Source organism: Empidonax traillii, unplaced genomic scaffold (genome assembly GCF_003031625.1).
Source record: "Empidonax traillii isolate 1590-97213 ecotype Southwest subspecies unplaced genomic scaffold, ASM303162v1 scaffold700:size438121, whole genome shotgun sequence".
NCBI lineage: Eukaryota > Metazoa > Chordata > Aves > Passeriformes > Tyrannidae > Empidonax > Empidonax traillii.
The window spans coordinates 394,742-407,631 of record NW_020955893.1 but is presented as its reverse complement, the minus strand read 5'-3'; the positions used below and the strand labels follow the sequence as shown (position 1 = coordinate 407,631).

General features: G+C 68.4%; 1 protein-coding gene across 1 annotated transcript in view; it reads right to left on the bottom strand.

The window, feature by feature from the left end:
• The window catches only part of MAP7D1 (MAP7 domain containing 1), a 15,982-nt gene extending 5,873 nt beyond the window's left edge, over nt 1–10,109 (bottom strand). Inside the window, exons 1-6 of the mRNA XM_027900009.1 lie at nt 9,709–10,109; nt 3,266–3,910; nt 3,091–3,159; nt 2,364–2,527; nt 1,907–2,021; nt 108–218 (exon numbers count right to left, since the gene is read on the bottom strand). Of these exons, the coding sequence (XP_027755810.1) occupies nt 108–218; nt 1,907–2,021; nt 2,364–2,527; nt 3,091–3,159; nt 3,266–3,910; nt 9,709–9,760 (1,156 nt within the window). The 5' untranslated portion in view covers nt 9,761–10,109. The remainder of the gene's footprint in view (nt 1–107; nt 219–1,906; nt 2,022–2,363; nt 2,528–3,090; nt 3,160–3,265; nt 3,911–9,708) is intronic.
• Nucleotides 10,110–12,890: the final 2,781 nt, after the last annotated feature.

Here is a 12,890-nt window from a genome sequence, read left to right as displayed (position 1 = left end):
TCTCCGCGGGCACTGGGGGACAGGGGACCCTGGCCTTGGGGGTCCCCAGCGCTGGGCGGGGACTGGGCTGTGCCCCCTGCGCTGGGGCAAACGCAAAGGGCTCTTACTTCTACTGGGAGAGTTCCAGAGGGTGGCGGAGGATTTGGAGAGCCGCTTGTTGATTATAGAGTCGACGTGTTTGGGGAGGTTTACAGCGGACACCGAGCACCGGCTCGCACCTGGAGGAGGGAAAAGACACAAGGGCATTAAGGTCCCGGGGCCAGGGCCAGGCCCCCCACATGCAGCATGCACGGCTGTGTCGGGGCACTGGGGTGGGAGCGGGAGGACACGGCACAGAGGGGGGCCAGGGAAATGCTGGAGTCCAGGGACATGGCACAGAGTGGGGCAGGAGATGCTGGAGTCCAGGGACATGGCACAGAGTGGGGAAGGAGATGCTGGAGTCCAGGGACACGGCACAGAGTGGGGCAGGAGATGCTGGAGTCCAGGGACATGGCACAGAGTGGGGCAGGAGATGCTGGAGTCCAGGGACATGGCACAGAGTGGGGCAGGAGATGCTGGTGTCTGGGAACATGACACACAGCACTGGCATTCGTCATGGCAGTGTCCAAACCCCACAGGGTCATGCTGGGATCATGCATGGATCTGATCCTTGGGGAGGCAGGGCAGCTCCTGGACCATGCTACAACAGTCTCCCCATAAACAGTCCTGGGAATGGGGAGCGGGGTTACCAGAGATCTCGGCGGCACTGGCAAGCAGCCACCCTGGGGAGCAGGGTGAGGTCCAGACAGACACAAGACAATGTCACAACTGGTGCTGGGTCAGTATGGCAGTGCCATGAGGGTGCTGGTGGCTGGCAGCACCTCCACAGAGTGCTGGGATCTCCCCAGGCTCCTCCAGACAAAACAGCTAGGGGAGCTCTGGGCTGGTAGAGGTGGGACACTGGTGAGTGAGAGCTGGCAGCAGCTCCAGCAGCATATCCCTGCAGGAGGTGGCAGGGGAAGGTGTCCTCTTGCCAGACCCTTCTGGGTGTTGCACCACAGACATGTGGGGCTGTCCCTGAGTGTGCCACACACGGCACCTGGACAGGTGTACCCAGAACATGGTGCCTGTACACACAGCCCAGCCAGCTACAGCCAGGCACACCGTGGCACCAGGCACATGGTGCCAGGACAGAGAGCCTGGCACACAACACCTGTACACAGCCTGGCAAGGTACAACCAGGAACACAACACCTGCACACAGCCCCACCAGGTACAGCCGGGGCCACCACAGCCACCCCACAGCACGAGCAGGGCAGACAGACCCTGGGGACACAGCACTCCCCTCTCTGTCACCATCCATGCCAGATAGTGCCAGCACCTGCCAGCACAGCCCTGTACCCTCAGCAGTCAGGGGACAGCGGAGACCTCCACATGCCCAATGCTGGTGCCTAATTGCTCGGGGTGTCCCCAAGGATCCCCCAAGAGCAGGGCCACCTTCTGTGGCCACGCACACTGCCATGGTCACCCCCACGGTCACTGGAGCTGGGGGGGCCAAGCGCTGCCCCCACCCAGCTGAGGGACATAAGGAGAGCACAGACCCCAGTCAGAGCCTGCAGAAGCCCCACACAGCTCCACAGCCCCTGCCTGGCTCCTCACAGCTGCTGGAGGCGCAGCAGCATGGCCACAGCATTCCAAGACAGCCAGCACTGTCCCTAAACACATCCCTGTGAGGAGCAGGGACCGTGCTGCACGGCCTCCAGCTGGCACCCATCCCCACCAGAGCACGGGAAAGCCAAGGGACCCCAGGGGTCCCTGGCAGAGCCTGGGGTGCCAGCAGTGTGACCCCACTGCGGTGGCGCTGCGCTGGGTGTGACGCTCCGGCGGAGCCGTGGGGTCCCAGGTGCCACGGCCAGCCCGGCACTCACCGTCCTTGTGTGCAGGGGAGCCGTGGTGCAGGGCCCCAGCCCAGGACCAGCGCTGCTGCCGGATCTCTGCCCACGTCTTCTTGACCGACCGCTGGATCGCTGCCTCGTAGCGCTCCTGCCCGAGGGAGAGGGACGGGGTGAGCCCGGCGGCTGCCAGAGCAGGGCTGGGGCCGGCCAGAGCCTCCTGGTGTGAGGCCATCTCAGTGCTGGGTGCTGGGAGGGAAATGGGCCAGCGATGCCCACCCTGGCCAGGGCACACATGCCAAGGAGCAGGGCACCATGGAGGCTCTGCACCCTGAAGGATGGGGCACAGCAGAGGACAGCCACAGCGGGCATCTCCCAAAGGGCTAACGAAGCATCTCCCAAAGCACTGCTGGAGCCATAAGGACTCCACAGGGATCCCATCTCGTGTGCCGCCCCAGCCCCCCGCCCACTGCACCGTGACCCCCATTCCCACCTTGTTCTTCTCCAGCTTCTGCCTCTGCCGCTCCTCCAGGACCGCCCGGCGCTTCTCCGCCCGCAGCCGCTGCTCCTCCAGACGCTTGCGCCGCTCCTCCAGCTGCTTCTCCCGCAGCAGACGGGCCTTCTCCTCCTTCTCCAGCCACAGCACCCGCTTGGCAGCTGCGGGGGGCAGCGGGGTTGCACCCGAGGCACAGCCCTGGCGGCGGGGCCGTGTGCCCGAGCCGGTGGCGCGGGGCCGTGGGGCAGCGGTGGCCGGGGCACGCGGCGGCATCAGGGCCGGCCGGCCAGCGAGGGAGGGGTTTGGGCCAGGACAAAAGGGAGGCCGGGAGCCCGCCGGGAGCCCGCCGAGCCGCGCGGTGAACAATGGGGGAATGAGGGTGGAAAGAGCGCGGGGACAAGGAGGCCCCATGCGCGCGAGGGGGCCCCGCTCGCCCGGTGCCTCGAGCCACTGCTGCCTGGGGCTGCTGCACACACAGCTGGGCACCGAGCTGGTGGCACCTGCACAGACCAGGAGTCAGCAGTGTGCCCAGGGGTCAGCAGTGTGCCCAGGGGTCAGCACTGTGCTGGGGAGGCAGAGATGCCGGCACTGCAGTGCCCGCTTGGGCTCAGCCCATCACAGCTAATGGGATTGCCCATGACCCGGCAAAGCTCCTTTAGCCCCTGCCTCCCCCCAGCCACTTTCCCTCCGGCCCCGCAGCCCCCTCTGCTCCCCAGCCCCATACCCAGGTACTTGGCCCGCTCCTCACGCCGCTCCTTCGCCTGCTTGTGCCTCGCCTGGGCTTTCTGGGCATCTGCAGTGGGGAGACATTGTCAGGGTATTGCCTGGCCCCCGAGGGCATCAAGCAGTGCCCGTGGGCTGCAGCATCACTGGAGACCCCCAACAACCCTGGCACCCACCTTGCTTGGGCCGGGGGCTGGCGGCAGGAGATGGTGAGGGGCGGTCACTCCGGGGGGTCACGTCCTTTGAGGGCCCGGCTGTGGCAGGTGGGGGGCTCTTGGCACTGGGGGGAGCCCCTTCACTGGCAGCTGGGGCTGGGGTTGGGCTCCCACGGGGCAGCGTCTCCGCCGGGCACGGGGCGTGGACGGGGCCCGGCTGTTCGGCGGCGTGGGGCGATGCCTCTGCTTTGGGGTGCTCCGTCCCAGGGGGTTTGGGGGGGGACTGGTCACACCAGGGGGGGACACTCTCTGCTGAGGGGGCCACAGCCGCAGGGCTGGGGGACACGGGCTGTCCTGACGGCGTGGCGGCTGGAGGGACAGGACCGTCACGCTGCGGGGGGCTGCTCTCGCAGGGGGGCATCACGGCCGGGGGGCACACGGGCTGCTGGGAGGGGGGCACGGCTCCAGGGCTGGGCAAGACGGTCTTTTTGGAGGGGGTGACGGCTGCAGGGACGGGTGGGACGGTCTTTTCGGAGGGGACGACGTCTGGAGGGGCGGGTCGGTCGTGCCGTGGGGGGGTGCGCTCTCTCTGCAGGGCATCCCCGGGCGAGGGGGGCAGCGAGGAGGGGGCGGGCACGCTGTCTCCCATCGGGGACGGTGGCTTCCCTGCAACAGGGGCAGAGCAGAACAGAACAGTCTCTCAGTGGGGGAGCCTGGGGCACCCTTGTTCTCCCCAAGCAGAGCCCTCGGGGGGCACGGCCCTGTGCTCCCCAAACACAGCCCTCAGGAGCAAGGCTGTCCCTGGGTTCCCCTCTGGAGGGCAGTGAGACCCCCACCTGGGGGGCACCCATGGCGGGTGCCAGGCGCTGGGCACACAATGCACAGAGGGAGAGGCTGGGCTCCACCAGGCACTGCCACCACAAAGCTGCCCTTCATCCCCTGGCAGCTGCCACTCAGCCCTGCCGTGGGGGGACACGGGGCCAGAGACCCTCCCGAGGCACAGGGACCCCGCTGCTGTCCCCAGAGCAGGGGGATGGAGGGGCTTCCACCGGCACTGGCAGCACGGCAGAGGCAGGATGGGCGCGGGCCCCCTGACGTCACCAGCCCAGGGCCCCCGCTGGACCCGCAGCCATGAACTCACGGCCCAGGAATGCACACGAGGCCGCGGCAACGCAGCCCCCTCCCCGCGTGGGGCCGGCCAGGGGCTGGGGGGGGCACGGGGACACTCTGTGCCCCCGAAGGGGGATCGTCCCCCATCCTGGCCAGCCCCGGGGGACCCCGAGGGAGCCGCTGTTTGTGCCGACGCGGTGCCGGCGCCCGGCGAAGCCGTGGCACGTGCCCTCTGCAGGAGTGGATGTGCCACAGCTTCCCACAGTGACCACAGCAGTGGTGGCCCCCCCAGCCCCCATTATCAGCCCTCTGCAAACAAACCTTCCAGCACATGTCGGGGTCCCAACCCCCACACCCACGCGGTGGGCAGCACCATCACTCCTGCCTGGAACCATGCCCGACCCATGCCAGGACACCCAGTTCCAGCCCCACTGGCAGCGCTGCCGTGTGTGCCCCAGCTCTGGGGGGTGGGATGGCAGGACCCCAGTGACCAGCACCCGCCGTGGGCTGATGTCACACGCCGGCTCAACCGTGTTTGCAGAGCTCTCCACAGCCCTCAGCGAGGGGCAAAGTGTGGGCTCCGCAAACACGGCCGGCGCCATCCTCACCCAGCCCACGGCTCCTCACCAGCCCAGTGCTCCTCACCCACCCCACACCAGTGCCAGATGAGCTGGGGTCAGCCCAGGCTGCCCAGGGAGGCACCGTCAGCCCCCCTGTGCTGCAGACATGGGCACACCACAGGTCCCACGGGAGCTCCCCAGGCCGGGGCTGTGCCAGCTGGGTTCCCCCACCCCGGGCTCTGTGGGGACACAGCCAGCCCCGGCCCCCCCGCAGACCTTCCGGGTATTTTCTGCTGCAGGAAGCCGGCCCATCCCCTGGCCCCGATCCTGCACATCCCAAGTCCCCAGTGCTGGGCCCTGCGGGGTGGCCATTGCATCCTGGGGCTGCAGCTGAGGGGGTCCCCTGCCCTCTCCCCCAGGGCTGCCCCAGGTGGGCACCCGCAGGCAGCGGGGCTTGGCAGCCCCCCGGGGTGCCAGATCCCAGGATAGTACCTGTGGTGGCAGCACTTGTGTCCCAGCTGGGAGGGGTGACCCCAGGAGCACTGCTGTGGCAGCCAGCCTGAGGGACCCAGCAAAGAGCACCAGGGCCAGGTTGATCCTCCGAGCAGACGGAAATACCTGCTGGAGCCACGGACATGCAGGGAGCACTAAGGGGGATAGCAGGTGCCTCCTGCCACGCCACACAGCCCGGCACAGAGCCCTGGGCAGGACCTGTCCTGCCCCGGTGGCTGGAGAGACGGCAGCACCCATGGCCAGGGCAGGGCAGTGGGCACGGCCAAGACCCCCAGGCACGGCCAAGACCCCAGCGCGGGGCCGGGCCAGCCCTGCTGCCATCTGTCCCTGTCGCTGCTCCAGCACGGCAGCTGCCCTGAAACCCAACGCTGCCTGCGCCCAGGCAGCAGCGCGGGCGTCCCCTCTCCCCCGGCCAGGGCATTCCACAGGGATTAGCTCCCGGCCCCCCAGACACGCAGGCACGGCCGCCCCGCAGCCCCCAGTCCCGGCAAGTGCGGCACCAGCCCCACTGGGACAGCAGACCCGGTCCCACTGCTGGCAGCGGGACAGAGCCGTGCCCGGCGCAGGGCGAGGCGCTGCCCTCGACACTCCGGCGCTCAGCCCATCCCGCCCCTCCCACGGATCCCGTTGGTGCCAGTGCTTGTGCCACCGAGCACCAGTGGCACCTCCAGCAGGGCTGTGCCCGGCGCAGCGCGGTCCCATGGCCGGCACATGGCCGGGGATGCTCAGCCAGGCGGAGGCAAATCCCCGGTGCCGTGAAGCGAGAGCACATCGAGGCCCGCGGGCGCCGCTCGGACCAGCGGCCCTCGTTAACCTCCGCCACACATCCCCGCGGGGCACTGCCCATGAGGATGGGGGGGGGGGGCACCCACCTCGTGTCACCTCAGGTCCCCCCAGCTCCATATCCTCGTGTTCCCGCTCCATGGCACAGCCGGGGCCGCCACGGGCTGCTCCATGTGTGGCACCCAGCAGGGTGGGGGGCATCAGCCAGGGCCCACCTCTGCCCCAAGGGCATGAGGAGAGCAGGGCTGGTGGGTGCAGTGGGGGTCAGTGGTGACCCCTGCAAAGCCACACAAAGGTACTGGTGTGACAGTGCCCAGCCACCCTGGCCATTGCACCGGTCCCTGCCGTGCCCAGGGACATGACCCCAAGGGGACCCCCAGCCCCAAGAGTCACTGCTGGCCCTGCTGGGCTGCTCCCCACTGCCCACGGGGACACCCACGTGCCCAGCTGCCTCCTCCACCTTGATGGCAGCCCTATGGCCACCCAGAGGAGAGAAAAGATGGGTCCCAAGGTCTCTCATTTCCAGCAGGTCCCACAGCAGGGAGGCAGCTGTGGCCTCTGTGTTCTGGTGTCCACTCTATCTGAGGCCACCAGAGTGCCATGAGTGCACCTGGGGTGCTCCAAGTGCTGGCACTGCCCCTGATCCCACTTCTGCCTCAACCTGTCTCGGATGTGCCTTGGGGCTGAGCCCTGCTGTGATGCAGCACCCCTCACACCTGAATGACAGGGCAGTGAGCAAGTGCCCTTAACACGTCCCTGGCAGGTCCCTGGCACATCCCCAACATGTCCTCAGCATGTCCTGTCCGCAGGCACAGCACTGACACGCACCCTCAGTCCCAGCTCACACGCCTGGGCAGGGAGACGTGGACAGTGCCAGCAGCCCCCACCTCGGGGGCAGCCAGTGCCACCCTGGCAGCCGCCATCGGCAATGACACCCCGTCCCCCAAGGGACAGTCACCCCCAGCCTGTCCTTGGGCACACAGGCACTGTCACCCAAGGCTGGATCCTCTCCCCGCCAACTCGGAGCCAGTGAAACACAGATGGCAACACCAGGGCAGGTCGAGCATCAGCCCACAGTGCCCCACCACTGCCCACAGCATCGCTTCAGGGACAGGCAGGGCAGGGGGGGCACAGGCAGCAGGGCAGCTGGGAGGGCACAGCCAGGTGCCTGTAGTGGGTGCCAGGAAGAAGGAAGGGGCATCCAGCCCCCCTTTCCGAGGCCTGTGGCCTGTCAAGGTTCTGGGATGGGGGTGTAGGGAGCAGCCATGGGGGAACTGCACCAACCCCTGGGCCAAGGCAGAGACCACTGAGCTCCCACAGCACAGCCGAGCCAGTGGTGACGTGCTGAGCTGGAGAGCAACAAGGGGAACTTGGGATCTCGTGGCCAGAGCACAGCCAGAGCTGCTGGGGGGTTTCCAGGGTTTAAAATACACGCGGAGCAAAGAGCTGGAGCTGCTGCCGCACCCCAGCACCCCCAGAGCAAACTGTGACTGTGGTCACAGCGCAGCCCCAAGCAGCCCAAGGGCAGGGGCAGCAACACCTGCCCACCATCCATCTGGGCACAGCAGCAGTGGCGACAGGAGTGCCCTCGTCCTTGGGGTGACCCGTGTGGCACCGTCAGTGCCGAGGGCAGCCGGCCCAGCCACAGTCCTGAGAACCTGTCTGCCAGCATCACACTGGGAAAACAGAAACCTGGCTGGAAGGCAGGGCACGGGATCCAGCCCTGCAGGGAGCAGGTGCTCAGCACTCCCCAAAAAACGGGGCCTTGCGCCTCGCAACGCGGATGCGGCACCTACCAGGGCTGGGGCCGTGTGGGATCCTGCTCCGCTCCCGGCAGGCTGCCTGTGGTGCTGCCCTGCCCTGCTCAGAGCCCTCCGAGGAGCGAGAGCTGTGCTAACTATTTTGGACGTGGCACCACGGGACTGTCACATCACCGCTCCGCACGTCGCATCACGTTGCTCTGACGGTTTCGCAGAGCGGCTCCCGCGCTGGGAGAGCTCCCGAGCTGCTGCTCCCAAACACAGGCGCTGGCGGGCAACCAGCTCACCCTCCCTCTCCACCGTGCCGAGGGAGAAGGGCTGGAGAAGCCAGGGGAAGACGATAAGAACAGACCCCTGCCTGCTCCCCACCTTGGTCCTCGTCCCTCTGCCCGCCGCGTCCGCTGCCCACCTGGGCCGCTCCGCAGGGTCACACCCTGCCCTGGATGCCCTCTGTGAGTTCCTGGCCTCCAGTGCCACTGGCTAACCCCACACCATAGTGGGACCCAGTCCCGGGAATGAAATCCTGTCCCCACTGGCAAGCAGGACACGGCACACCAGGGAGGCCAGGGCACTGGGTGCCAAGACAGGGAGCAGCCAGGGCTGCCCAGCCACATGGGTCACCCACATGGGACGAGTCACGGATGGTCCTTGAAGAAGGACATGATGCAAAACCGCCTGTACTCCTCTAACACCATCCTCTGCTCGTGCTAGAGCTGCCAGCGATCCACCCTGGGGATGCGTGGGGGGACCAGGGTGGCCGGGAGCAGCCAGCCCTGGTCCCGGGCAGTGCCGCGTCGAGCGGGCAGGGCACGGCGGGTGGGAAGGCGGCGAGCGGGACTCAGACAACATGTCTGGCGCAGGACGCGTCGTTCGGGCAGCGATGCCGGGAACGGAGGCCGGCTGGTGCAGGAGTCTCCGATTTTCAGCATCGCCGGGAGCCGCAGCCATCCCGCTCCTCCCGCCATCCCTCCCTTTCCGCGGGCCAGGGCCATGGGCGATGGAGCACCGGGGCCGAGGGGGAGGGGAGCCGCCTCTGCTCTTCCTCCCGCGGTGGGAAGCGGCTCGGCCGCGGAGCTCTGCTTAGTCACAGCGAGAGCTGCGCTGGAACCCCGGGAGGCAGCGCCAGCCCCGGTCCCGGCCCCAAGCGCGGCCCCGCCGCCACCGCCCTCCCCGGTTCATCCCGGGGCAGCGGGACCGGCCCCGCCGGGACGAGCCCCGAGCCCACGCGGCGGGGCGGGGGTGGCCCCGGGCGGGCGGGGGGCAGCGGGTGGCTCCTACGGGGGGCATCGCCCACCGGCCAGCAGGGACAAGCCGGGGCAGCGCAGGCGCCGCTGTCCCGGGGGCTCCCCAAGGGCAGCCCCCCCGCACCCCCCCGGCGGCGGGGCCGGGGCCGCTCCGGCCCACCCCAAGATGGAAGGGCCGTGCCCGGGCTTTGTCCCTCCCGGGAAGCCGCCCCGGCCCCGACAGCGCGTTTTCCCCCCGCGGCTCCTCCACCGCCGCCCCGGGCCGCCGCCCCGCTCCGCTCCGCCGCATCCCGCGAGCCCGGTGGCCGCCGCATCCCCGCCGGCACCGCCGGCCGCATCCCGCTCCCCCGGCGGACCCCACACCCCCGGGCCGCATCCCGCCCCCCCCTCGGCCGCATCCCGCACCCCAGCTTCGCGCGGCCCCGCGGTGCCGGAGGGGGCCCCGGGCGCCCACCGGAGCCGGTACCGGAGGCGTTACCGCCGCGAATCCTTACCGAGGGGCTGGGGCTGGGGCTGCGGCTCCCGCCCGGCGCGGCTCCGCTCCATGGCGCGGCAGGCGCAGGGGCTGGCCCAGCCCCGCTCCCCCCGGCCCGCGGGGGAGGACGCTCAGCGCTCCCCGCCCCGGCCCCGCGGCCCCGGCCGGGGGGAGCGGCCGGGGGATGCTCCGCCTCGCCCCGGCTCCAGGCGCGGCCCCGCAGCCCCGACCCGGCGCCGCTCCTCCCGCAGCCGGAGCTGGGACCCCGCGCCCGTCACCGCGGCCTCGGGCCTGCCCCGCCGCCGGTCCCCGCGGGGCACGGTATCCCCTGGCTTTGCTCGGCAACTCGCCCGTCTTCAACCCCTCCTCCCGCAGATTTGGGGCTCGCTCACACATTTCACATTGCTTCGGTCACCCGCGAAGCGCTGGCCCCGCAGCGGCCACCGCCCGCCCCGGACAGCCCCGCGATGCGCAGCCAGCGCCAGCGGGATCAGCTGCCCCAGCCCCAGGCACCCCAAAAAGACACGGATTTCCCTTCCCCGAGCCCCACCTCAGCTGCTCGAGAGGCCTTGGAGCTGCCGCTCCCCCTCCCCGTCACATGTGAGCCTTAATCACCGCCAGCAGCCGCCCCCACTCCCGGGGCTGACCCCACATCCCACCCTACCCTGGGAACCGGCAGAGAAGAGAGGCCTCTCCCCCTCCTCGGGCAGGGGCAGCGGCCCCGCTCAGGGGTGAAACCCCTCCTGGCCCGCAAGGAGCAGGGATGGGCTGGGAATGCTGCCCCGTCCCTGCCCAGGCAGAGGCACGGCCAGAGCAAGGGGGTATGTGGGCAGCACTAGCAGTGGGAGGAACACGGATTCAGGCTCTGAAGGGGCAGCAGGAGCCAGGGACACGTCCTTGTCCACCACGTGGCCAGTGTGCCCTGGGCATCCTGCACAGTGCCCGGGTTCACCGGGATGTGTGGATCAACAGAGCCAGTTTCCTGCAGGCAGCACCCATCAGAGATGCCTGTTTTGGGGATGATGTAACCACGGGCCAGGAGATCCCCTGCAACTCATCCTCCCTCACCTACCAGGCAAACAGGTTTCCCAAAATCGCAGCCCTTTCCTCTGGAAGCGTATTCCCCTGACTCAGAAGTGGGGAGCTCCTCAGCAGACAGGGTAGTCCCAGTCTGTGATGCTGCAGGGGTGACTTTACACCCCAAATCATCCCAAAGTCACCACCTTCCCACAGCCCCCAGTCCTGTGCCGTCTCATCCAGCTCAGCCAGAGCAGAGGCTTCCTGAAACTCCCAAAGCCTCACCCTCTGGCTGACTCCCTGCTGGGGAATGCTGCGTGGCCAAGCCCTGGCTCTGGGAGCTGGGCACCCCAGGGAGATGGCAGGGAACAGGGGTGCATGGCACACAAAGGACTTGGCAGAGCAGGGTTGGGCTGGGGCCACCCCATGACCTGCTCCAAGGGTGCCCTTAGGTGGCTTTGCCTGGCAGGGCCACATCCCTGTGGGTCCCACAGCATCACCCAGAGTGGACAAACATCCTGAGACTCCAGGACAGCCTGGCACTGGGGCCAGCCATGCCTGAGGTCCTTCTCCCCGCAGCAGGGCCAGCCTGGAGCAGGGGGCACAGTGGGGAAGGGGCAACCGTGAGAGTACAGGGCCTGTGGCCATGCTCTGACGGCATTCCTGGTGTGGGTAGAGGCACAGAGGACTCGTGGCCGCCACACCAGCCCAAGTCAATGGGCTTATACAAGCAGGGCATCGACCAATCGCTCCGCTGCAGGCAGAGCCCTGCTGTGTCGGGGTTCCTGGGTCCAGCCCCCCCAGTCCTGTGGTGCTGGGAACAGCCACCCTCCTGCTCTGATGGAAAATCCAATGAGCTCATGATGAGCACAGTGCCCAGCCCCAGCAGCTGCACGTCCCGGCGCTCCCCGTGCTCCTCACCCCGTGGCGTGGGGTGCAGCACTGCCATGGCTCCCCTGGGGCAGGCTGGGGAGGGGGCTGCACCCTGCAGCCATGGTTCTGGCCTCCTCAGCACGCCCAGCCCCGGGCCCTGACGCTGCTGGTGGGGACCCAACGGGCTGAGCACCCCAAAGTCAAAGGACAACTACAGACACAGCTCAGCCCTGTGAACGGGGAAGCTGGGAGCAAACAGGGATGAGGATGGCAAACAAACCCCGCCAGCACCTCTGGGCAAAGTACCGCGTGGGACACCCCATCCCACCCGCTCCCCACCCCTCTGCCCCCACCTCTTTCCTCATCCCCAGGACTTTGCCCCAGCTCCAGGCTGCTCCCACCCTGCTGCTCTGTGGCACTGTGGCCATGAGGGCTGATCTGAACCCCTGTCCCCCAAACGCTCCAGCTGACCCCCACTAGCCCTGGGGCAGTGACCCTGCAGGACCCTGGGGGCGAGTGTCTGTCCCTGTGTCCTGTCCCGGGGCCGATGGGTACGGCAAGAGCCTGTCACCAGCAGCGTGCCAGGGCAGCCACCAGCCCCCCGGCATCTTGCCGTGGGGCCACACCGTGGCTGGTGGCAAATCCCGGCTGCTGCAGGACAATCCCCCGTGGGTGCTGGTGACAAATGGGCCAGCGATGGGCTGAGCCCTGCCCTACCCGCGCCCGCTCTGTAATTATCCCAAGCCGCATCTGTAATTAGTGTCCTGATGTCATGGGGTCAGGCCTGGGCAGCCCCACGCGCTCCCCGCCACCCCCACCTTGGCCTCTGGCCCCAGGGCTGAAGGAGATCAGAGTCCTCCAACACCATCCGGAGGAGTTCCTGCCTGGCTCCAGCTCCCTGCCAGCACTGCTGCAGGAATCCTATCCCAGTCCTGTCCCACAGCCCCTGAGCTGCCGTAGGGCTGGATCTGTCCCTCTGACCAGCACAGGGCTTAGTTGCTGCACCTCTGCCCTGGCTGCACGGCTGAACCCTGCCAGGGACAGACCCTGCCTGCACAAGAGAGAGGCCCCTGCCCTCCCAAGCCTCCCAGAGCTGCCAGTGACCCGCTCCCTCTGCACGGGGAATGCGCTGGAGCAGCCCAGCAGCTATAAATAGAGCGGGAGGCACAGGCATGTGTGGCCACGGCACACGCTGCCCTGTGGCTGGTGTGGGGCATGGGCAGGGTCTGGGGTGCAGGGGGTGGGAAGGGATGGGAGGAGGGAGAAAGCACCAGGCAGAGAAAGGGCACTGCAGTCCTGCTGCAGGAGGAT